At 53.5% G+C, this 24,960-nt stretch overlaps 1 protein-coding gene across 1 annotated transcript in view; it reads right to left on the reverse strand.

Annotated features, from left to right (window-relative positions):
* Window positions 1–4,398: 4,398 nt before the first annotated feature.
* LOC133353241 (dual specificity tyrosine-phosphorylation-regulated kinase 2-like) overlaps window positions 4,399–24,960 on the reverse strand; it is a 29,971-nt gene continuing 9,409 nt past the window's right edge. The window contains exons 3-8 of the mRNA XM_061569327.1: window positions 17,474–17,620; window positions 16,011–16,149; window positions 9,776–9,857; window positions 6,701–6,873; window positions 5,870–5,930; window positions 4,399–4,520 (exon numbers count right to left, since the gene is read on the reverse strand). Of these exons, the coding sequence (XP_061425311.1) occupies window positions 4,399–4,520; window positions 5,870–5,930; window positions 6,701–6,873; window positions 9,776–9,857; window positions 16,011–16,149; window positions 17,474–17,620 (724 nt within the window). The remainder of the gene's footprint in view (window positions 4,521–5,869; window positions 5,931–6,700; window positions 6,874–9,775; window positions 9,858–16,010; window positions 16,150–17,473; window positions 17,621–24,960) is intronic.

Here is a 24,960-nt window from a genome sequence, read left to right on the forward strand (position 1 = left end):
GGATGGTGGTGGGGGTGGCCTGCATGGTGGTGGGGGTGGCCTGCATGGTGGTGGGGGTGGCCTGGATGGTGGTGGGGGTGGCATGGATGGTGGTGGGGGTGGCCTCGATGGTGGTGGGGGTGGCCTCGATGGTGTTGGGGGTGGCCTGGATGGTGGTGGGGGTGGCCTCGATGGTGGTGGGGGTGGCCTCGATGGTGATGGGCATGGCCTCGATGGTGGTGGGGGTGGCCTGGATGGTGGTGGGGGTGGCCTCGATGGTGGTGGGGGTGGCCTGGATGGTGGTGGGGTGGCCTGGATGGTGGTGGGGGTGGCCTCGATGGTGGTGGGGGTGGCCTCGATGGTGGTGGGGGTGGCCTCGATTGTGGTGGGGGTGGCCTCGATGGTGGTGGGGGTGGCATGGATGGTGGTGGGGGTGGCCTGCATGGTGGTGGGGGTGGCCTGCATGGTGGTGGGGGTGGCCTGGATGGTGGTGGGGGTGGCATGGATGGTGGTTGGGGTGGCCTCGATGGTGGTGGGGGTGGCCTCGATGGTGTTGGGGGTGGCCTGGATGGTGGTGGGGGTGGCCTCGATGGTGGTGGGGGTGGCCTCGATGGTGATGGGCATGGCCTCGATGGTGGTGGGGGTGGCCTCGATGGTGGTGGGGGTGACCTCGATGGTGGTGGGGGTGGCTTCCATGGTGGTTGGGGTGGCCTCGATGGTGGTTGGGGTGGCCTCGATGGTGGTGGGGGTGGCCTGGATGGTGGTCGGGGTGGCCTGGATGGTGGTGGGGGTGGCCTGGATGGTGGTGTGGGTGGCCTCGATGGTGGTGGGGGTGGCCTCGATTGTGGTGGGGGTGGCCTCGATGGTGGTGGGTATGGCCTTGATGGTGGTGGGGGTGGCCTCGATTGTGGTGGGGGTGGTCTGGATGGTGGTGGGGGTGGTCTGGATGGTGGTGGGGGTGGCCTCGATGGTGGTGGGGGTGGCCTCGTTCTGGAGCCAGCTGTGACTCAGTGCCTGCTCCGGTGTCATACAGACCCACAGAGACCCATACTCAGAGACCCTGCACTGAGCATACAGAGGGCGTCTCACCGTGGATCCGTAGCTCCAAAGGCCTCGCTGGTGGTGGGGGTGGCCTCGATGGTGGTGGGGGTGGCCTCGTTGGTGGTGGTTGTGGCCTCGCTGGTGGTGGTTGTGGCCTCGCTGGTGGTGGCCTCGATGGTGATGGTGATGGGGGTGGCCTCGATGGTGGTGGGGGTGGCATCGATGGTGGTGGGGGTGGCCTCGATGGTGGTGGGGGTGGCCTCGATGGTGGTCTCGATGGTGGTGGGGGTTGCCTCGCTGGTGGTGGGGGTGGCCTCGCTGGTGGTGGCCTCGCTGGTGGTGGGGGTGGCATCGCTGGTGGTGGGGGTGGCCTCGCTGGTGGTGGGGGTGGCTTCGATGGTGATGGGAGTGGCCTCGCTGGTGGTGGGGGTGGCCTCGCTGGTGATGGAGGTGGTCTCGCTGGTGGTGGGGGTGGCCTCGATGCTGATGAGGGTGGCCTCGCTGATGGTGGGGGTGGCCTCGCTGGTGGTGGCCTCGATGGTGATGGCGATGGGGGCGGCCTCAATGGTGGTGGGGGTGGCCTCGCTGGTGGTGGCCTCGCTGGTGGTGGGGGTGGCCTCGATGGTGATGGGGGTGGCCTCGATGGTGATGGGGGTGGCCTCGCTGGTGGTGGGGGTGGCCTCGCTGGTGGTGGGGGTGGCCTCGCTGGTGGTGGGGGTGGCCTCGATGGTGATGGGGGTGGCCTCGATGGTGATGGGGGTGGCCTCGCTGGTGGTGGGGGTGGCCTCGCTGGTGGTGGGGGTGACCTCGCTGGTGGTGGGGGTGACCTCGCTGGTGGTGGGGGTGGCCTCGCTGGTGGTGGGGGTGGCCTCGATGCTGATGGTGGTGGCCTCGCTGATGGTGGGGGTGGCCTCGCTGGTGGTGGCCTCGATGGTGATGGGAGTGGCCTCGATGGTGGTGGGGATAGATTCGATGGTGGTGGGGGTGGCCTCGATGGTGGTGGCCTCGATGGTGGTGGGGGTGGCCTGGATGGTGGTGGGGGTGGCCTGGATGGTGGTGGGGGTGGCCTCGATGGTGGTGGGGGTGGCCTCGCTGGTGGTGGGGGTGGCCTCGATGCTGATGGGGGTGGCCTCGCTGATGGTGGGGGTGGCCTCGCTGGTGGTGGCCTCGATGGTGATGGGGGTGGCCTCGATGGTGGTGGGGATAGACTCGATGGTGGTGGGGGTGGCCTCGATGGTGGTGGGGGTGGACTGGATGGTGGTGGGAGTGGCCTGGATGGTGATGGGGGTGGCCTCGATGGTGGTGGGGGTGGCCTCGATGGTGGTGGGGGTGGCCTCGATGGTGGTGGGGGTGGCCTCGATGGTGGTGGGGGTGGCCTGGATGGTGGTGGGGGTGGCCTGGATGGTGGTGGGGGTGGCCTCGATGGTGGTGGGGGTGGCCTGCATGGTGGTGGGGGTGGCCTGGATGGTGGTGGCATGGATGGTGGTGGGGGTGGCCTGCATGGTGGTGGGGGTGGCCTGGATGGTGGTGGGGGTGGCATGGATGGTGGTGGGGGTGGCCTCGATGGTGGTGGGATTGGCCTCGATGGTGGTGGGGGTGGCATGGATGGTGGTGGGGGTGGCCTCGATGGTGGTGGGGGTGGCCTGGATGGTGGTGGGGGTGGCCTCGATGGTGGTGGGGGTGGCCTGGATGGTGGTGGGGGTGGCCTGGATGGTGGTGGGGGTGGCCTCGATGGTGGTGGGGGTGGCCTCGATGGTGATGGGCATGGCCTCGATGGTGGTGGGGGTGGCCTCGATTGTGGTGGGGGTGGCCTCGATGGTGGTGGGGGTGGCATGGATGGTGGTGGGGGTGGCCTGCATGGTGGTGGGGGTGGCCTGCATGGTGGTGGGGGTGGCCTGGATGGTGGTGGGGGTGGCATGGATGGTGGTGGGGGTGGCCTCGATGGTGGTGGGGGTGGCCTCGATGGTGGTGGGGGTGGCCTGGATGGTGGTGGGGGTGGCCTCGATGGTGGTGGGGGTGGCCTCGATGGTGATGGGCATGGCCTCGATGGTGGTGGGGGTGGCCTGGATGGTGGTGGGGGTGGCCTCGATGGTGGTGGGGGTGGCCTGGATGGTGGTGGGGGTGGCCTGGATGGTGGTGGGGGTGGCCTCGATGGTGGTGGGGGTGGCCTCGATGGTGATGGGCATGGCCTCGATGGTGGTGGGGGTGGCCTCGATTGTGGTGGGGGTGGCCTCGATGGTGGTGGGGGTGGCCTGGATGGTGGTGGGGGTGGCCTGCATGGTGGTGGGGGTGGCCTGCATGGTGGTGGGGGTGGCCTGGATGGTGGTGGGGGTGGCATGGATGGTGGTTGGGGTGGCCTCGATGGTGGTGGGGGTGGCCTCGATGGTGTTGGGGGTGGCCTGGATGGTGGTGGGGGTGGCCTCGATGGTGGTGGGGGTGGCCTCGATGGTGATGGGCATGGCCTCGATGGTGGTGGGGGTGGCCTCGATGGTGGTGGGGGTGACCTCGATGGTGGTGGGGGTGGCTTCCATGGTGGTTGGGGTGGCCTCGATGGTGGTTGGGGTGGCCTCGATGGTGGTGGGGGTGGCCTGGATGGTGGTCGGGGTGGCCTGGATGGTGGTGGGGGTGGCCTGGATGGTGGTGTGGGTGGCCTCGATGGTGGTGGGGGTGGCCTCGATTGTGGTGGGGGTGGCCTCGATGGTGGTGGGTATGGCCTTGATGGTGGTGGGGGTGGCCTCGATTGTGGTGGGGGTGGTCTGGATGGTGGTGGGGGTGGTCTGGATGGTGGTGGGGGTGGCCTCGATGGTGGTGGGGGTGGCCTCGTTCTGGAGCCAGCTGTGACTCAGTGCCTGCTCCGGTGTCATGCGGAGTTCTGGATCCCACCTGGGGTGGCGGGGGGGGGGGGGATGGTGAGAGGGGAGGTGAGGATTTGACGTTCCCATCTGTACGTGTGTGTACGTGTGTGTGTGTGTAATGGAGAGCGGTGGTGCTATGAACCCGGCAGAAACCCGAGTTAGATTCCTGCTCATGGCCAACACCATTGACAGCGATTCTATCATTTGAAACGGTCCTGGGCCTCCCCTAGGTCGACTCAGCCTCAAATGAGTACCTGGTTTAGCGGTGTGTAAACATCGCCACTGGCGAGACAAAGGTGGCCGGGCGTGGTGGTGCTGGCCACCCACCTCCTCTGTGTGTGCCACAGTGCCAGTAGCCTTCATAGGCGGTGCTGCTACTCGCTACTGATAACATCACTTGCCCCTATAGCCTGTTAGAGGCAACACGGGGATTTTTGTGTATAGGTGCTGCTACTCGCTACTACTAACAGCACTTGCCCCTACAGTCTGCTTGAGGCTACATGGGGGGTCTTTGTCTGTGTTCTTACTGCAGGCAGCTGCTAATGAAGGCCACCAGCTGAGCTCCACATCCCCGTAGCACCAAATGCAGGGGGACACTTGCCGGGAGTCGTTTCCTGGCCGGGCAGTGAGGCTGGCCGGCCTCGTCTGTAGGACAGAGACAGAGAGATATACATACACACACAGAGAGAGAGATGGAAATATAGACATAGAGACAGAAAGAGAGACACACAGAGAGAGCCACGCACAGTGTCACCAACCACCACATCACCCACCCACCCACCCACTCACCCACCCACATACCCACCAACTCACTCACCCACCTACCCACCCACTCACCCCCCTACCCACCTACCCACCTACCTACCCACCCACCTACCCACCCACCCACTCACCCACCTACCCACCCACCCACTCACCCACCTACCCACCCACTCACCCACCTACCCACCCACTCACCCACCTACCCACCCACTCACCCACCTACCCACCCATCCACCCACCCACCCACCCACACACTCACCCACCCACTCACCCACCTATCCACCGACCCTCTGACCCACCTACCCACCCACCCACCTACCCACCTACCCACCCACTTACCCACCTACCCACCCACTCACCAACCTACCAACAACCTACCCACCCACGCACACACTTATCCACCTACCCATCTACCCATCTACCCACCCACGCGACAGTTCTTCATCGACCCACCCAGGTCGTTACTGAGTGGGCCCAAACCCCCAGCTCTTCCCTCTCCCTCCCCCCAGGCCCCCCCAACCAACACACCAGCACCATCGCCACCACCAACACCTCACCATCATTACCTCACCACCACCCCACCACCTCACCACCAGTACCACCACCTCACCACCACACCGCTACCCCTACAACACCACCACCTCACCACTACCACCTCTACGCCACCACCAAACCACGACCACCACCTCACCACCACCACACCACCACCACCTCACCACCACACCACCACACCGCTAGCCCTACACCACCACCACCTCACCACCACTTCGCCACCACCATTGCCACCTCTACACCACCACTACCACCATATCACCACACTGCTACCCCTGCAACACCACCACATCACCACAACCACTACACCACCACCTCACCACCACCACTGCCACCTCTACACCACCACCAGGACCATTACAACACCACCACCATCGCCACCTCACCCCCACTACCTCTCCACCATCTCACCACCACACTGCTACCCCTACAACACCACCTCACCACCACCACCACACTACCACCACACCATCACCACCTCACCACCACACCGCTACCCCTACAACACCACCACCTCACCACCACCACACCACCACCACCATCGCCACCACCAACACCTCTCCACCACGACCTCACCACTACCTCACCACCACCTCACCACTGCCACCTCTACACCACCACAACTACCACACCACCTCTACACCATCACCACACCACCATCACACCACCCTTCAACTCACCAAAGTAGGCCGCTCTTTTGCGAGCTTTCTCCACCATTTCTTTTGGAGGCATGCCCAGGATCTATGCAACCGTTTCAAGACAAAGACACAGAGAGACACACGCATGTTACACGGATGTTACACGCGTGTTACACACGGGGACCTATAGAGAGACCCAGAGGTCCAGAGACTCATATATAATCATTGGAATCCACAGAGACCCACACTAAAACTGAATTATTTTTATTTCACCAAGTAAGGCCCCACTGAGCTACGTTTTTCATCGGCCGTACGACGGAAGACCTGAACGTGACATTATCGTTGTTGCTCAGCGCATCTAGCATCATGGGTGAGTAGGTGGGTGGGTAAGTGGGTGGGTGAGTGGGTGGATGAGTGGGTGGGTGAGTGGATGGGTGAGTGGGTGGGTAGGTGGGTGAGTGAGTGGGTGGGTAGGTCGGTGGGTGTGTAGGTGGGTGGGTGACTGGGTGGGTAGGTGGGTGGGTCAACGAGTAGGTGGGTGGGTGGGTGAGGGGGTGGGTGAGTGGGTGGGTAGGTGGATGAATGAGTGGGTGGGTAGGTAGGTGGGTGAGTGGGTGGTTACGTGGGTGTGTAGGTGGGTGGGTGGCTGGGTAAGTAGGTGGGTGAGTGGGAGGGTAAGTAGGTAGATGGGTGGGTGAGTAAGTGGATGGGTAGGTAGGTGGGTGGGTAGGTAGGTGAGTGGGAGGGTGGGTGGTTGGGTGGCTGGTTGGGTGACTGGCTGACAGGGTTGGTTGACTGAGTGACTAGCTGGGTGACTGGCTGGCTGTGCGCCAGGTCGTCGCTCGATGCCCCCCAGGGAGGCTCTCCAGTCACCTCGATACAGCATGCCAGGTGGTCGTCGCGGCTGAACGAGAGGAAGAGGTCCCTGTCGGTGGCCAGCTTGGCTACGGTGCATCCCAGCGACCATGTGTCCACAGCACAGGTCGCCGGGTAGCCGAGAAGCACCTCAGGGGCCACGTATGCGAGGGTTGCTCCCACGTGCGAGGCTGTGCAGACGACAACAACAGCAGCGGTGATGATGATGATGAATGTAGACTGGGTACGTGTGTGTAGGTGGGTAAGTGTGTGTAGGTGGGTGGGTGGGTTGGGTGGCTGGGGCGGTGGCTGGGTGGGTGGGTGGATGGTTGGGTGGGTGAGTGGGTGGGTGGGTGAGTGGGTAGATGGCTGGCTGGGTGGATGGGTGGGTGGATGGCTGGCTGGCTGGGTGGATGGGTGGGTGGATGGCTGGGTGGGTGGGTGGGTGAGTGGGTGGGTGGGTGAGTGGGTGGTTGGGGGATGGGTGTGTGGGTGGCTGGATGGGCAGGTCAGTGGGTGAGTGGGTGGGTGGCTGGATGGGTCAGTGGGTGGATGGGTGGGTGGGTGCATAGATGGATGGGTGGGTGGGTGTATGGCTGGGTGGATGAGTGGGTGGATGCCTGGATGGGTGGGTGGATGGCTGGGTGGGTGGATGGATGGGTAGGTGTGTGGGTGGATGGCTGGGTGGGTGGGTGGATGGATGGATGGCTGGGTGGGTGGATGGATGGCTGGGTAGGTGGATGGATAGATGGATGGGTGAGTGGGTGTATGGGTGGATGGGTGTGTGGGTGGGTGGCTGGATGGGGGGGTGGGTGGCTGGATGGGGGGGTCGGTGGGTGGATGGATGGCTGGCTGGCTGGCTAGGTGAGTGGGTGGGTGAGTGGGTGGCTGGATGGCTGAGTGGGTGGGTAGGTGAGTGGGTGGCTGGATGGCTGGGTGGGTGGATGGCTGGGTGGGTGGGTGGATGGCTGGGTGGGTGGATAGGTGGGTAGATGAGTGGGTGGATGAGTGGGTGGGTGGGTGGGTGGATGGATAGATGGATGGATGGGTGGGTGAGTGGGTGGCTGGGTCAGTGGCTGGGTGGCTGGGTCAGTGGCTGGGTGGCTGGGTCAGTGGCTGCGTGGGTGGGTGAATGGCTGGCTGGCTGGGTGGGTGAGTGGGTGGATGGCTGGGTGTGTGGATGGGTGGATGGCCGGGTGGGTGGGTAGGTGAGTGGGTGGGTGGGTGGGTGGATGGCTGGGTGGGTGGGTGGGTGGATGGATGGCTGGGTGGGTGGGTGGGTGGATGGATGGCTGGGTGGGTGGATGGGTGGGTGGATGGGTTGATGGGTGGGTGGATGGGTTGATGGGTGAATGGATGTGTGGGTGGGTGGGTGGGTGAGCGGGTGGATGGGCGGGTTTGAGCGGGTGGATGGATGGGTGGATGGGTGGATGGGTGGGTGGTTCTGCGTGTGGATGGATGGATGGGTGGGTGGGTGGATGGATGGGTGAGTGGATGGGTGGATGGGTGGGTGGATGGGTGGGTGGGTGTGTGGGTGGATGGGTGGGTGGGTGGATGGATGGATGGGTGGGTGGGTGGGTGGATGGATGGATAGATGGATGGCTGGGTGGGTGAGTGGGTGGCTGGGTCAGTGGCTGGGTGGCTGGGTCAGTGGCTGGGTGGCTGGGTCAGTGGCTGCGTGGGTGGGTGAATGGCTGGGTGGCTGGGTGGGTGAGTGGGTGGGTGAGTGGGTGGATGGCTGGGTGTGTGTGTGGGTGGGTGGGTGGGTGGATGGATGGCTGGGTGGGTGGGTGGATGGGTGGGTGGATGGGTTGATGGGTGAATGGATGTGTGGGTGGGTGGGTGAGCGGGTGGATGGGCGGGTTTGAGCGGGTGGATGGGTGGGTGGATGGGTGGGTGGGTGGGTGGATGGATGGATGGATGGTGGTGGATGGATGGATGGATGGGTGGATGGATGGATGGGTGGATGGGTGGATGGGTGGGTGGGTGGATGGGTGGTTGGGTGGATGGGTGGGTGGGTGTGTGGGTGGATAGGTGTGTGGGTGGATGGGTGGGTGGGTGTGTGGGTGGATAGGTGAGTGGGTGGATGGCTGGGTGTGTGTGTGGGTGGGTGGATGGCCGGGTGGGTGGGTAGGTGAGTGGGTGGCTGGATGGCTGGGTGGGTGGGTGGATGGCTGGGTGGGTGGGTGGATGGATGGCTGGGTGGGTGGGTGGATGGGTGGGTGGATGGGTTGATGGGTGAATGGATGTGTGGGTGGGTGGGTGAGCGGGTGGATGGGCGGGTTTGAGCGGGTGGATGGGTGGGTGGATGGGTGGATGGATGGATGGGTGGATGGATGGATGGGTGGGTGGATGGGTGGATGGGTGGGTGGGTGGGTGGGTGGGTGGATGGGTGGGTGGGTGGATGGGTGGATGGGTGGGTGGGTGGGTGGATGGGTGGATGGGTGGGTGGGTGGATGGCTGGGTGGGTGGATGGCTGGGTGGGTGGGTGGATGAATGGATGGATAGATGGATGGGTGGGTGGGTGGATGGGTCAGTGGCTGGGTGGGTGGATGGCTGGGTGGGTGGGTGCATGGATGGATAGATGGATGGGTGGGTGGGTGAGTGGGTGGGTGGGTGGATGGGTGGGTGGATGGGTGGGTGGATGGGTGGGTGGCTTGATGGTGGGTCGGTGGGTGAGTTGATGGGTGGGTGGATAGATGGGTTGATGGGCAAATGGATGTGTAGGTGGGTGGATGGGTGGGTGGGTAAGTAGGTGGGTGGATGGGCCAGTGGGTGGGTGGATAGGTGGGTGGATTAGTGGGTGGATGTGCTGGGTGGATGGGTGGGTGGATGGGTGGGTGGGTGGGTGGATGGATGGGTGGGTGGATGGGTGGGTGGATGGGTGTGTGGGGGTGTCAGTGGGTGGATGAGTAGGTGGGTGGGTGAGTGAGTGGGTGGATGGATGGGTGGGTGTGTGAGGGTGTCAGTGGGTGGATGAGTAGGTGGGTGGGTGAGTGAGTAGGTGGATGGATGGGTGGGTGTGTGTGTGTGTGTCTCCACCAATCCACACCCACTCACACATGTTTGTGCGTGTGGGGGGTGTCCACTCACTTTTGCCGTCCACAAAAAAGCTTGAGGCGAAGTTCCTGACCCTGACGATGCCGTCCGCGATGTTCGTCAACAGAACGTTGCTCTGGACGGGGAGCGAGCGGCAGGGAGGAAATTCACACCCAGAATGGTCAAGGCGGTGAGTGTCGTCTACGACCGAGCGTCTGTGCAGGGGGACTGCCTCCGCTCACAAACGTTGGACTTACGGACGTTTCAGAGATATGCGCAAAATAAGTATAACCCGTAAAAACTAAGTTTTTCACTATAAATCCTTTATATGCCTGGCAGCGAACTTAATATAAAGGATTTAAAAATATATTCACCTGTGGAGGACGCGGGGATCGACCCCGCGACCTTTGGCATGGGAAGCGAGGGCGCTACCAACTACGCTACTCCGCCACGGCCTGTGGAGGGGTTATGCTCTGGGCTCTTATACTGTGACGTTCAACCAAAGCCAATAATGAGTTCTATTTGAATATATGTAAAATAATTTTTTTTTGCCTAAAAAGTGTAAAATTTTGGGAATTTTTTTCACGAACATTAAGTGTCTGGCACAACGAGTCTGTGTGGAAAATGTCAGCTCGATTGGATAACGGGAAGTGGGTTAAAAAACGACCGAAAGATTTGCACGGTCGTAAGCAAGCAAGCACGCAAGCAAGCATGCGAACTTAATATAAAGGATTTAAAAAACAGTGACATCTACATCTGCAGAACGTGAAGAACCTGTGGCATCTACAGAATGTGAAGAACCAGTGGTATCTACGTCTGCAGAACGTGAAGAACCAGTGGCATCTACATCTGCAGAAAATGTAGAACCATTTGCATCTACATCTGCAGAAAATGTAGAACCATTTGCATCTACATCTACAGAACGTCAAGAACCAGTGGCATCTATATCTACAGAACGTGAAGAACCAGTGGCATCTACATCTACAGAACGTGACGGACCAGTGGCATCTACATCTGCGGAACGTGAAAAACTAGTGGCATCTACATCTACAGAACGTGAAGAACCAGTGGAATCTACATCTGCAGAACGTGAAGAACCAGTGGCATCTACATCTACAGAAAATGTAGAACCATTTGCATCCACATCTGCAAAACACGAAGAATGAGTGGCATCTACATCTGCAGAACGTGAAGAACCAGTGACATATACATCTGCAGATCGTGAAGAACCAGTGGGATCTAGATCTACAGAACGTGAAGAACCAGTGGTGTCTACATCGGCAGAACATGAAGAACCAGTGGCATCTACATCTGCAGAACGTGAAGAACCAGTGACATCTACATCTGCAGAATGTGAAGAACCAGTGGAATCTACATCTGCAAAACGTGAAGAACCAGGGACATCTACATCCGCAGAACATGAAGAAGCAGTGGCATCTACATCTGCAGAACATGAAGTACCAGTGGCATCTACATCTGCAGAACATGAAGAACCATTGGCATCTACATCTGCAGAACATGAAGAACCAGTGGCATCTACATCTGCAGAACGTGAAGAACCTGTGGCATCTACATCAACAGAACAGGAAAAACCAGTGGAATCGACATCTACAGAACGTGAAGAACCAGTGGCATCTACATCTACAGAACGTGAAGAACCAGTGGTATCTATATCTGCAGAACGTGAAGAACCAGTGGCATCTACATCTGCAGAAAATGTAGAACCATTTGCATCTACATCTGCAGAACATGAAGAACGAATGGCATCTACATCTACAGAACATGAAGAACCAGTGGCATCTACATCTACAGAACGTGACAGACCAGTGGCATCTACATCTACAGAACGTGAAGAACCAGTGGAATCTACATCTACAGAACGTGAAGAATCAGTAGCATCTACATATACAGGACGTGAAGACATTGTGGCATCTACATCAACAGAACGTGAAGAACCAGTGGCATCTACATGTACAGAACGTGAAGAACCAGTGGCATCTATATCTACAGAACGTGAAAAACCAGTGACATCTACATCTGCAGAACGTGAATAACCTGTGGCATCTACATCAACAGAACAGGAAAAACATGTGGCACCTACAGAACGGGAAGAACCAGTGATATCTACATCTGCAGAACGTGAAGAATCAGTTGCATCTACATCTGCAGAACATGAAGAACAATTTGCATCTACATCTGCAGAACATGAAGAATGAGTGGCATCTATATCTACAGAACATGAAGAACCAGTGGCATCTGCATCTGCAGAATGTGAAGAACCAGTGGCATCTACAAAACGTGAAAAACCACTGGCATCTACATCTGCAGAACGCGAAGAACCAGTGGCATCTACAGAACGTGAAGAACCAGTGGCCTCTACAGAACGTGAAGAACCATTGGCATCTACATCCAAAGAACATGAAAAACCAGTGGCATCTACATCTGTAGAATGTGAAGAACCAGTGGTATCTACATCTGCAGAACGTGAAGAACCAGTGGCATCTACATATACATAACGTGAAGAAAGAGTGGCATCTACAGAACGTGAAGAACCAGTGGCATTTACATCTAAAGAAAGTGACGGACCAGTGGCATGTACATCTACAGAACGTGAAGAACCAGTGGCATCTACATGTACAGAACGTGAAGAATGAGTGGCATCTACAGAACGTGAAGGACCAGTGGCATCTACATCTACAAAACGTGAAGAACCAGTGGCATCTACATCTACAAAACGTAAAGAACCAGTGGTATGTACATCTACAGAACATGAAGAACCAGTGACAGCTACATCCGCAGAACATGAAGAACCAATGGCATCTACATTTGCAGAACGTGAAAACCCAGTGGAAACCACATCTGCAGAACGTAACGAACCAGTGGTATCTATACTCTTTGTTTTTTTCGGTAAAGTCACGTAGGTATAAAATAAAATAAATGAAATCATGACGTTCCATTGCAACACAAGCAATCATCAGCTGGGAAAACCACTGCAAGAAAATGTTTTGCTGAAGTGGGAGAGATAGTTGCTGTAGTAAGAGGTTTTCCAGGCAAGAAAGGGGGAGGAGCAAGGGAGAGGGAGGTGTGGGCATGTGGGGTAGGGGGAGGGGAAGCGCTGCGTGGACGCCAAGAAAGGGACGCGAGGCAGGGGGGGGGGGGAAGTGGGCGGGGCTGGGAGTGGGAGGCCGAGAGAGCTGGGGATGCGGAGGGGAACAAAACAGAGTAGTAGTACCCGGCAGATATGATAGACGACAACCACTACAGAGCAGTTAGGGTTTTACGTATATAATAATATCCTTCCAATGATTGCTCAATTTGTATCCATCTTCTCGGTTGAAGTTATGTCTATGTTTATATATCTGGATGGCTTCATGAACAAACCTTTGATAGTAGCCCGAAGGTTTGTAGAGTACCTTGGTCTCGGAAAAAAACAATATCATAAGAGCCCACAGCGTTATAATAATGGTCAGCTACGGCAGAGATATTGGTTCTGCCGTGTTTCAGATCTGCCTTGTGTTCGCGAACACAGTCCGAGATGTGTTGTTTCGTTTCCCCAATGTAACAGCCATACACCCATCCATCTAATTCACCATGGAAGTGAAGAAGGATGTTAAGCTACCATTTCTGGGTGTTTTGTTTGAGAAGAGGCCTGACGGCTCGTTGGGACACTGTCTACAGGAAAGCCACCCACACAGATTCCTATCTGAAACCTGATTACCACCCCCACCTGGCACAGACTAATTCCCTCGTCAAAACACTACACTATAGGGCCCACTGCATTTCTGACCAACACCACCTAGCCAGTGAACTGGAACACGGACACCAGGCCCTCAAGATGAATGGGTACTTGGACCACATTATTCGCAAAGCTGTTTCTCCAACCATGGAGAAACAACCCCCTGAGATGCCAATCAAAACCATCAAGTTACCATACATAGCAGGTGTTACCAAAAAGATTTCCAAAATCTTAAACAAACACAAGATCCAGGTCCGATTCAATACAGTACACAAAATCTGTTATCTAATCCCATCTGTGAAGGATGTCATTGCTGACATGCAATATCCTGGAGTCTACAAAATAAGTTGCACCTGTGGTGGCTGTTACATTGGGGAAACGAAACGACATATCTCGGACCGTGTTCGCGAACACAATGCAGATCTGAAACCCGGCAGAACCAATACCTCTGCCGTAGCTGACCATTGTTATAACGCTGTGGGCTCGCATGATATTGTTTTTTTCCGAGACCAAGGTACTCTGCAAACCTTCGGGCTACTATCAAAGGTTTGTTCATGAAGCCATCCAGATATATAAACATAGACATAACATCAACCGAGAAGATGGATACAAATTGAGCAATTATTGGAAGGATGTTATTAACCAGGTAAAACCCTAACTGCTTTGTAGTGGTTATCGTCTATCATATCTGTCGGGTACTACTACTCTATTTTGTTCCTCTCCGCATCCCCAGCTCTCACGGTCACCAACTCCCAGCCCCGCCCACTTCCCTCCCCCCCAGCCTCGCATCACTCTCCTGGTGTCCACGCAGAGCTTCCCCTCCCTCTCCCCCCTTGCTCCTCCCCCAATCTTGCCTGTGTAGTAGGTTCAAAAAGACTTGGATGACGTAGTCGGAGGCACACTTATTTATTAACCGTTCCACTCTATACAGGCCAAGGTATACAACACTCGAAGGGGTTCATCTTCTTGGTTCTTTCGGTAAAGTCACGTCTATCTACGTGACTTTACCGAAAGAACCAAGAAGATGAATCCCTGCAGTCACGAAAGCTTTAAATCGAAACTCGAAGGGGTATTGGCCCCTTCACCCGTCTAACAGGGAGATCCCACAATCTATCCCGGCTAGCTTACTCCCAGGTCCTCCACTACAGAGCTAGGGGAGGCTAGCTGACCCAGCTCTGGCCAAGCTGGGATTACGGCACCCTGAGTCCCCAGACCGGCTCTTACAAGAACATCGGCTCTGGGCTCTCGGGGCCACGCCACTGGCTTGCCCTGGTTGGTCCTTAGAAGGACGGCGATCCAGGGGAGTCCCAGGGCCTATCTAGCCGGCCTTCCTTCTTCACTGGTTTAAGCTAAACACTGAACCCCGAGTCCACCAGCTCACCGCCTTATATAGCAACTCCCCCACCGAGGGGTGGGGCCGTGGGGGATCACAGTGCCATTTCAGCCCCCCAGGCTAAACGATGCGGACGTGGATGTAAGCATCCTTCCATGTGCGGGCATAACCACCCTTCCATGTGCGGGCATAACCACCCCTGGTGTGTTTGTTCGCCCTCCCGTAACACCTCTACACCTGTATAACCTCTTACCACGGCAACTCTCTCTCTCCCACTTTAGCAAAAAAAATTATTGCTGTGGTTTTCCCACCTGATGATTGCTTGTGTTGCAATCGAAACGTCATGATTTAATTTATTTTATTTTATATCTACGTGACTTTACCAAAATAACCAAAGGGTATGGATCCCTGCAGTCACAAAAACTTCAAATCTAGATCAGTGGTATCTACATCTACAGAACGTGAAAAACCAGTGACATCTACATCTGCAGAACGTGAAGAACCGTCTCACATTTACATGCTAATCTCTAATCTCGAGCAAAACAATGGCTTCTTCAGCACCGTAACCGTGGGGGGTTACATTAACAGATTGACATGCTAATCTCTAGCAATGTAATGGCCGAGGTTTACCTAGCTCTGCGATCTTACATTTATTTGCAAATACCATCTCTAGCCCCGCCCACTTACCCTTGGGTAGTACCCATCTCAAACCTTTATAACCTATGGCTGCAATAGCTCTCTCGCTATATTTATTTTTTTTTTACCTGAAGACGATTGCTTTTGTTGCGATCGAAACGTCGTGATTTTTTAATATTTGATTTTTTCTATCTACGTGACTTTACCGAAAGACCCAAATAGTATGAAAAACCAGTGGCATTTACATCTGCAGAACATGAAGAACCAGTGACATCTACATCTGCAGAACTTGAATAATCAGTGGCATTTACATTGGCAGAACATTAAGAACCAGTAAAATCTACATCTGCAGAACATGAAAAACCAGTGGCATTTAAATCTGCAGAGCGAGCATCAGCGCCCCAGCATGTACTCACCCACACACACAAACACCCACATACACACACTCACACACAAACGCCCCCACACACAAGCACACACACTCACACACAGACACCCACACACAGACACCCACACACAGAGACACCCATACACACAGACACCCATACACACAGACACCCATACACAGCGTGCACTCCACTCACGGGCTTGATGTCTCCGTGTACGATGCCCCGGGACTTGGTGTGGGCCAAGAAGTGGAGGATGGACCTAGTGTACGACCTCACCGCGTCCTCGTAACTTTGCCACAGCGTCATCTCTCTGAGCACACAATGGAGTTTCGCCCTGCCATGCGAAGAGACAGCGACCACGTCAGTGACGTCAGCGACGACGTCAGCGACGACATCAGTGACAGCATCGGTTAGTGTCCTGCGCTGCAAACCTGGCGAACCGGGCTCGATTCCCGCTCATGGCCAACACCCAGTGATGATTATCTGAACCGGTCCTGGGCCTACCCTAGGTCGACTCAGCCTCAAATGAGTACCTGGTGCGATGTGTAAACATCACCACTGGGGAGACAAAGGTGGCCGCGTGTGGTGTTGACCACCCACCTCCTCGTGTGCCGTTCCGGCCTTTATAGGTGCTCGCTAACAGCACTTGCCGCTACATCTGTTAAGGCTTTATGGGGGATCTTTGATCTTTGTGTGCGTATGTTGAAATTCATGCACACCGTACGTAGCCAAGCGTGCTAATGTGTGGGTCTCTATGGGTGTCTGTGTGGGTGTCTCTGTGGGTTTTTATGGGTCTCTGTGGGTCTGGGTGTCTGTGTTTCTCTGTGTGTGTGCATATGTTGAACTTCTGTCGCACCATATGTAGCCAACCGTGCTAATGTGTGGGTCTCTATTGGTGTCTGGGTGGGTGTCTATGTGGGTCCCAATGAGTCTCTGTGTCTAGTTGTCTGTGGATCTCTGTGTGTAAACGTATGCAGAACTTATTTTGCACCATACGTAGCCAACCGTACTAATGTATGGGTCTCTATGGGTGTCTCTGTGGTTTTATGGGTCTCTGTTAGTGTCTGTGGGTCTCTGGGTCTGGTGTCTGTGGGTCTCTATGTTCGAATTTTGAACTTCTTTTGCACCATTTGTAGCCAACTGTGCTAATGTATGGGTGTCTATGGGTCTGTATGGGTGGTGGTGGTGTTGTGGTGGTGGTGGTGGTGTTGTGGTGGTGGTGGTGTTTGGTGGTGGGTGGTGGTGGATGGGTGGTGGGGGGTGGGTGTGGCTGTGGTGATGGTGGGTGGTTGGGTGGGTGGTGTGGTGGGTGGGTGGTGGAGGGTGAGTGGGTGACTGAGTGGGTGGGTTGATGGGTGAGTGGTGGTGGTGAGTGAGTCAGTGAGTGGTGGTGAGTGGCGGTGAGTGGTGGTGAGTGAGTGGGTGAGTGGTGGTGAGTGGTGGTGAGTGAGTGGGTGAGTGAGTGGTGGTGAGTGGTGGTGAGTGGGTGAGTGGTGGTGAATGAGTGAGTGGGTGGAGGTGGTGATGGTGAGTAAGTCGGTGGTGGTGGTGAATGAGTGGGTGATGATGAGTGAGTGAATTAGTGAGTGGGCGAGTGAGTGAGTGTTGGTGGCGAGTGAATGAGTGAGTGGTAGTAGCGGTACTGGTGGTGTGCGTACTTCAATAGCTCCATGACAAGGCATTTGTGTCCTCGAAAGTAGAAAGTCTCCAGGACCCTGGCTACATTATAGTCCACGTCGCTACAGTCGCTCTGGAGCTCCATGGACATCTGCAGCTCCGTTGTCTGGTGCTTTTCTTCCCTGGAGCTGCGAGCGAGTGAGCGAGTGCACAGAACGAGAGAGAGACAGAGAGACAGATAGAGAGAAAGAGCGAAACAGAAAGAGACAGAGACATAAAGAAACAGAGATCAAGACAGAGAGACAGGGAGAGAGAGAGAGAGAGAGACAGACGGAGACAGAGAGTTTAGACTTTAATATAGAAATGGCCACAATTATGCGGGCAGTGGGTCTGTGTGTGAAACACTGAGCAGTAGAAGTGGGTCTGTGTGTGTAACACTGAGTAGTAGTGGTGGGTCTGTGTGTGTAACACTGAGTAGTAGTAGTGGGTCTGTGTGTGTAACACTGAGCAGTAGTAGTGGGTCTGTGTGTGTAACACTGAGTTGTAGTGGGTCTGTGTGTGTAACACTGCGTAGTAGTGGGTCTGTGTGTGTAACACTGAGTAGTAGTAGTGGGTCTGAGTGTGTAACACTGAGTAGTAGTGGGTCTGTGTGTGTAACACTGAGTAGTAGTAGTGGGTCTGTGTGTGCAACACTGAGTAGTAGTAGTGGGTCTGTGTGTGCAACACTGAGCAGTAGTAGTGGGACTGTGTGTGTAACACTGAGTAGTAGTAGTGGGTCTATGTGTGTAACACTGAGTAGTAGTAGTGGGTCTGTGTGTGTAACACTGAGCAGTAGTAGTGGGTCTGTGTGTGTAACACTGAGTAGTAGTAGTGGGTCTGTGTGTGTAACACTGAGTAGTAGTAGTGGGTCTGTGTGTGTAACACTGAGTAGTAGTAGTGGGTCTGTGTGTGTAACACTGAGTAGTAGTAGTGGGTCTGTGTGTGTAACACTGAGTAGTAGTAGTGGGTCTGTGTGCGTAACACTGAATAGTAGTAGTGGGTATGTGTGCGTAACACTGAGTAGTAGTAGTACGTCTGTGTGTGTAACACTGAGTAGTAGTAGTAGTGGGTATGTGTGTGTAACACTGAGTAGTAGTAGTTGGTTTGTGTGTGTAACACTGAGTAGTAGTAGTAGTGGATCTGAGTGTGTAACACTGCGTAGTAGTGGGTCTGTGTGTGTAACACTGAGTAGTAGTAGTGGGTTTGTGTATGTAACACTGAGTAGTAGTAGTGGGTCTGAGTGTGTAACACTGCGTAGTAGTAGTGGGTCTGTGTGTGCAACACTGAGTAGTAGTAGTGGGACTGTGTGTGTAACACTGAGTAGTAGTAGTGGGACTGTGTGTGTAACACTGAGTAGTAGTAGTGGGTCTGAGTGTGTAACACTGAGTAGTAGTGGGTCTGTGTGTGTAACACTGAGTAGTAGTAGTGGGACTGTGTGTGTAACACTGAGTAGTAGTAGTGGGTATGTGTGTGTAACACTGAGCAGTAGTAGTGGGTCTGTGTGTGTAACACTGAGTAGTAGTAGTGGGTCTGTGTGTGTAACACTGAGTAGTAGTAGTGGGTCTGAGTGTGTAACACTGAGTTGTAGTAGTGGGTTTGTGTATGTAACACTGAGTAGTAGTAGTAGTGGGTCTGTGTGTGTAACACTGCGTAGTAGTAGTGGGTCTGTGTGTGTAACACTGAGTAGTAGTAGTGGGTTTGTGTATGTAACACTGAGTAGTAGTAGTAGTGGGTCTGAGTGTGTAACACTGCGTAGTAGTGGGTCTGTGTGTGTAACACTGTGTAGTAGTAGTGGGTCTGTGTGTGTAACACTAAGTTGTAGTGGGTTTGTGTGTGTAACACTGCGTAGTAGTGGGTCTGTGTGTGTAACACTGAGTAGTAGTAGTGGGTCTGTGTGTGCAACACTGAGTAGTAGTAGTGGGTCTGTGTGTGTAACACTGAGCAGTAGTAGTGGGTCTGTGTGTGTAACACTGAGTTGTAGTGGGTCTGAGTGTGTAACACTGAGTAGTAGTAGTGGGTCTGTGTGTGTAACACTGAGTAGTAGTAGTGGGTCTGTGTGTGTAACACTGAGTAGTAGTAGTGGTTCTGTGTGTGTAACACTGAGTAGTAGTAGTGGGTCTGTGTGTGTAACACTGAGCAGTAGTAGTGGGTCTGTGTGTGTAACACTGAGTTGTAGTGGGTCTGAGTGTGTAACACTGAGTAGTAGTAGTGGGTCTGTGTGTGTAACACTGAGTAGTAGTAGTGGGTCTGTGTGTGTAACACTGAGCAGTAGTAGTGGGTCTGTGTGTGTAACACTGAGTAGTAGTAGTGGGTCTGTGTGTGTAACACTGAGCAGTAGTAGTGGGTCTGTGTGTGTAACACTGAGTAGTAGTAGTGGGTCTGTGTGTGCAACACTGAGTAGTAGTAGTGGGTCTGTGTGTGTAACACTGAGTTGTAGTGGGTCTGTGTGTGTAACACTGAGTAGTAGTAGTGGGTCTGTGTGTGTAACACTGAGTAGTAGTAGTGGGTCTGTGTGCGTAACACTGAATAGTAGTAGTGGGTATGTGTGCGTAACACTGAGTAGTAGTAGTACGTCTGTGTGTGTAACACTGAGTAGTAGTAGTAGTGGGTATGTGTGTGTAACACTGAGTAGTAGTAGTTGGTTTGTGTGTGTAACACTGAGTAGTAGTAGTAGTGGATCTGAGTGTGTAACACTGCGTAGTAGTGGGTCTGTGTGTGTAACACTGAGTAGTAGTAGTGGGTTTGTGTATGTAACACTGAGTAGTAGTAGTGGGTCTGAGTGTGTAACACTGCGTAGTAGTAGTGGGTCTGTGTGTGCAACACTGAGTAGTAGTAGTGGGACTGTGTGTGTAACACTGAGTAGTAGTAGTGGGACTGTGTGTGTAACACTGAGTAGTAGTAGTGGGTCTGAGTGTGTAACACTGAGTAGTAGTGGGTCTGTGTGTGTAACACTGAGTAGTAGTAGTGGGACTGTGTGTGTAACACTGAGTAGTAGTAGTGGGTATGTGTGTGTAACACTGAGCAGTAGTAGTGGGTCTGTGTGTGTAACACTGAGTAGTAGTAGTGGGTCTGTGTGTGTAACACTGAGTAGTAGTAGTGGGTCTGAGTGTGTAACACTGAGTTGTAGTAGTGGGTTTGTGTATGTAACACTGAGTAGTAGTAGTAGTGGGTCTGTGTGTGTAACACTGCGTAGTAGTAGTGGGTCTGTGTGTGTAACACTGAGTAGTAGTAGTGGGTTTGTGTATGTAACACTGAGTAGTAGTAGTAGTGGGTCTGAGTGTGTAACACTGCGTAGTAGTGGGTCTGTGTGTGTAACACTGTGTAGTAGTAGTGGGTCTGTGTGTGTAACACTAAGTTGTAGTGGGTTTGTGTGTGTAACACTGCGTAGTAGTGGGTCTGTGTGTGTAACACTGAGTAGTAGTAGTGGGTCTGTGTGTGCAACACTGAGTAGTAGTAGTGGGTCTGTGTGTGTAACACTGAGCAGTAGTAGTGGGTCTGTGTGTGTAACACTGAGTTGTAGTGGGTCTGAGTGTGTAACACTGAGTAGTAGTAGTGGGTCTGTGTGTGTAACACTGAGTAGTAGTAGTGGGTCTGTGTGTGTAACACTGAGTAGTAGTAGTGGTTCTGTGTGTGTAACACTGAGTAGTAGTAGTGGGTCTGTGTGTGTAACACTGAGCAGTAGTAGTGGGTCTGTGTGTGTAACACTGAGTTGTAGTGGGTCTGAGTGTGTAACACTGAGTAGTAGTAGTGGGTCTGTGTGTGTAACACTGAGTAGTAGTAGTGGGTCTGTGTGTGTAACACTGAGCAGTAGTAGTGGGTCTGTGTGTGTAACACTGAGTAGTAGTAGTGGGTCTGTGTGTGTAACACTGAGCAGTAGTAGTGGGTCTGTGTGTGTAACACTGAGTAGTAGTAGTGGGTCTGTGTGTGCAACACTGAGTAGTAGTAGTGGGTCTGTGTGTGTAACACTGAGTTGTAGTGGGTCTGTGTGTGTAACACTGAGTAGTAGTAGTGGGTCTGTGTGTGTAACACTGAGTAGTAGTAGTGGGTCTGTGTGTGTAACACTGAGTAGTAGTAGTGGGTCTGTGTGTGTAAGATTGAGTAGTAGTAGTGGGTCTGTGTGTGTAACACTGAGTAGTAGTGGGTCTGTGTGCGTAACACTGAATAGTAGTAGTGGGTATGTGTGCGTAACACTGAGTAGTAGTAGTAGGTCTGTGTGTGTAACACTGAGTAGTAGTGGGTATGTGTGTGTAACACTGAGTAGTAGTAGTGGGTTTGTGTATGTAACACTGAGTAGTAGTAGTAGTGGGTCTGAGTGTGTAACACTGCGTAGTAGTAGTGGGTCTGTGTGTGCAACACTGAGTAGTAGTAGTGGGACTGTATGTGTAACACTGAGTAGTAGTAGTGGGTCTGTGTGTGCAACACTGAGTAGTAGTAGTGGGACTGTGTGTGTAACACTGAGTAGTAGTAGTGGGTCTGAGTGTGTAATACTGAGTAGTAGTGGGTCTGTGTGTGTAACACTGAGTAGTAGTAGTGGGTCTGAGTGTGTAACACTGAGTTGTAGTGGGTCTGTGTGTGTAACACTGAGTAGTAGTAGTGGGACTGTGTGTGTAACACTGAGTAGTAGTAGTGGGTCTGTGTGTGCAACACTGAGCAGTAGTAGTGGGACTGTGTGTGTAACACTGAGTAGTAGTAGTGGGTCTGTGTGTGTAACACTGAGCAGTAGTAGTGGGTCTGTGTGTGTAACACTGAGTAGTAGTAGTGGGTCTGTGTGTGTAACACTGAGCAGTAGTAGTGGGTCTGTGTGTGTAACACTGAGTAGTAGTAGTGGGTCTGTGTGTGTAACACTGAGTAGTAGTAGTGGGTATGTGTGTGTAACACTGAGTAGTAGTAGTGGGTCTGTGTGTGTAACACTGAGCAGTAGTAGTGGGTCTGTGTGTGTAACACTGAGTAGTAGTAGTGGGTCTGTGTGTGTAACACTGAGTAGTAGTAGTGGGTCTGTGTGTGTAACACTGAGTAGTAGTAGTGGGTCTGTGTGGGTAACACTGAGTAGTAGTAGTGGGTCTGTGTGTGTAACACTGAGTAGTAGTAGTGGGTCTGTGTGTGTAACACTGAGTAGTAGTGGGTATGTGTGTGTAACACTGATAGTAGTAGTGGGTCTGTGTGTGTAACACTGAGTAGTAGTAGTGGGTCTGTGTGTGTAACACTGAGTAGTAGTAGTGGGTCTGTGTGTGTAACACTGAGTAGTAGTAGTGGGTCTGTGTGTGTAACACTGAGTAGTAGTGGGTCTGTGTGTGTAACACTGAGTAGTAGTAGTGGGTCTGTGTGTGTAACACTGAGTAGTAGTAGTGGGTCTGTGTGTGTAACACTGAGTAGTAGTAGTGGGTCTGTGTGTGTAACACTGAGCAGTAGTAGTGGGTCTGAGTGTGTAACACTGAGTTGTAGTGGGTCTGTGTGTGTAACACTGAGTAGTAGTAGTGGGTCTGAGTGTGTAACACTGAGTAGTAGTAGTGGGTCTGTGTGCGTAACACTGAGTAGTAGTAGTGGGACTGTGTGTGTAACACTGAGTAGTAGTAGTGGGTCTGTGTGTGTAACACTGAGTAGTAGTAGTGGGTCTGTGTGTGTAACACTGAATAGTAGTAGTGGGTCTGTGTGTGTAACACTGAGTAGTAGTAGTGGGTCTGTGTGCGTAACACTGAGAAGTAGTGGGTCTGTGTGTGTAACACTGAGTAGTAGTAGTGGGTCTGTGTGTGTAACACTGAGTAGTAGTGGGTCTGTGTGTGTAACACTGAGTAGTAGTAGTGGGTCTGTGTGTGTAACACTGAGTAGTAGTAGTGGGTCTGTGTGTGTAACACTGAGTAGTAGTAGTGGGTCTGTGTGTGTAACACTGAGTAGTAGTAGTGGGTCTGTGTGTGTAACACTGAGTAGTAGTGGGTCTGTGTGTGTAACACTGAGTAGTAGTAGTGGGTCTGAGTGTGTAACACTGCGTAGTAGTAGTGGGTCTGTGTGGTGTAACACTGCGTAGTAGTAGTGGGTCTGTGTGGTAACACTGAGTAGTAGTAGTGGTCTGTGTGTGTAACACTGCGTAGTAGTAGTGGGTCTGTGTAGTGTACACTGAGTAGTTTAGTGGGTCTGTGTGTGTAACACTGAGTCTTGTAGTGGGTCTGGTGTGGTACATGAGTAGTAGTAGTGGGTCTGTGTGTGTAACAATGAGTAGTAGTAGTGGGTCTGTGTGTGTAACACTGAGTAGTAGTAGTGGGTCTGGTGTGTAACACTGAGTAGTAGTAGTGGGTCTGTGTGTGTAACACTGAGCAGTAGTAGTGGGTCTGTGTGTGTACACTGAGTAGTAGTAGTGGGTCTGTGTGTGTAACATGAGTCGTAGTAGTGGGTCTGTGTGTGTAACACTGAGCAGTTAGTAGTGGGTCTGTGTGTGTAACACTGAGTAGTAGTAGTGGGTCTGTGTGTGTAACACTGAGCAGTAGTCGTGGGTCTGTGTGTGTAACACTGAGCAGTAGTAGGGTCTGTGTGGTAACACGAACAGTAGTAGTGGGTCTGTGTGGGTAACACTGAGCAGTAGTAGTGGGTCTGTGTGTGTAAACACTGAGCAGTAGTAGTGGGTCTGTGTGTGTAACACTGAATAGTAGTAGTGGGTCTGTGTGTGTAAACACTGAGTAGTGTAGTGGGTTCTGTGTGTGTCACACTGAGACAGTAGTAGTGGGTCTGTGTGTGTAACACTGAGTAGTAGTAGTGGGTCTGTGTGTGTAACACTGAGTAGTAGTAGTGGGTCTGTGTGTGTAACACTGAGTAGTAGTAGTGGGTCTGTGTGTAACACTGAGTAGTAGTAGTAGTGGGTTGAGTGTGTAAACACTGAGTAGTAGTGGGTCTGAGTGTGTAACACTGAGTAGTAGTAGTGGGTCTGTGTGTGTAACACTGAGTAGTAGTAGTGGGTACGTGTGTGTAACATGAGTAGTAGTAGTGGGTCTGGTGTGTAACACTGTGTAGTAGTGGGTTGTGTGGTAAACACTGAGCAGTAGTAGTGGGTCGTGTGTTGTAACACTGAGTAGTAGTAGGGGTCTGTGTGTGTAACACTGAGTAGTAGTAGTGGATCTGTGGTGTAACCACTGAGTAGTAGTAGTGGGTCTGTGTGTGTAACACTGAGTAGTAGTAGTGGATCTGTGTGTGTAACACTGAGTAGTAGTAGTGGGTCTGTGTGTGTAACACTGAGCAGTAGTAGTGGGTCTGAGTGTGTAACACTGAGTTGTAGTGGGTCTGTGTGTGTAACACTGAGTAGTAGTAGTGGGTCTGTGTGTGTAACACTGAGTAGTAGTAGTGGGTCTGTGTGTGTAACACTGAGTAGTAGTAGTGGGTCTGTGTGTGTAACACTGAGTAGTAGTAGTGGGTCTGTGTGTGTAACACTGAGCAGTAGTAGTGGGTCTGAGTGTGTAACACTGAGTTGTAGTGGGTCTGTGTGTGTAACACTGAGTAGTAGTAG

Source organism: Lethenteron reissneri, chromosome 43 (assembly GCF_015708825.2).
Source record: "Lethenteron reissneri isolate LAM-NWPU_2019-01 chromosome 43, ASM1570882v1, whole genome shotgun sequence".
Classification (NCBI taxonomy): Eukaryota; Metazoa; Chordata; class Hyperoartia; order Petromyzontiformes; family Petromyzontidae; genus Lethenteron; species Lethenteron reissneri.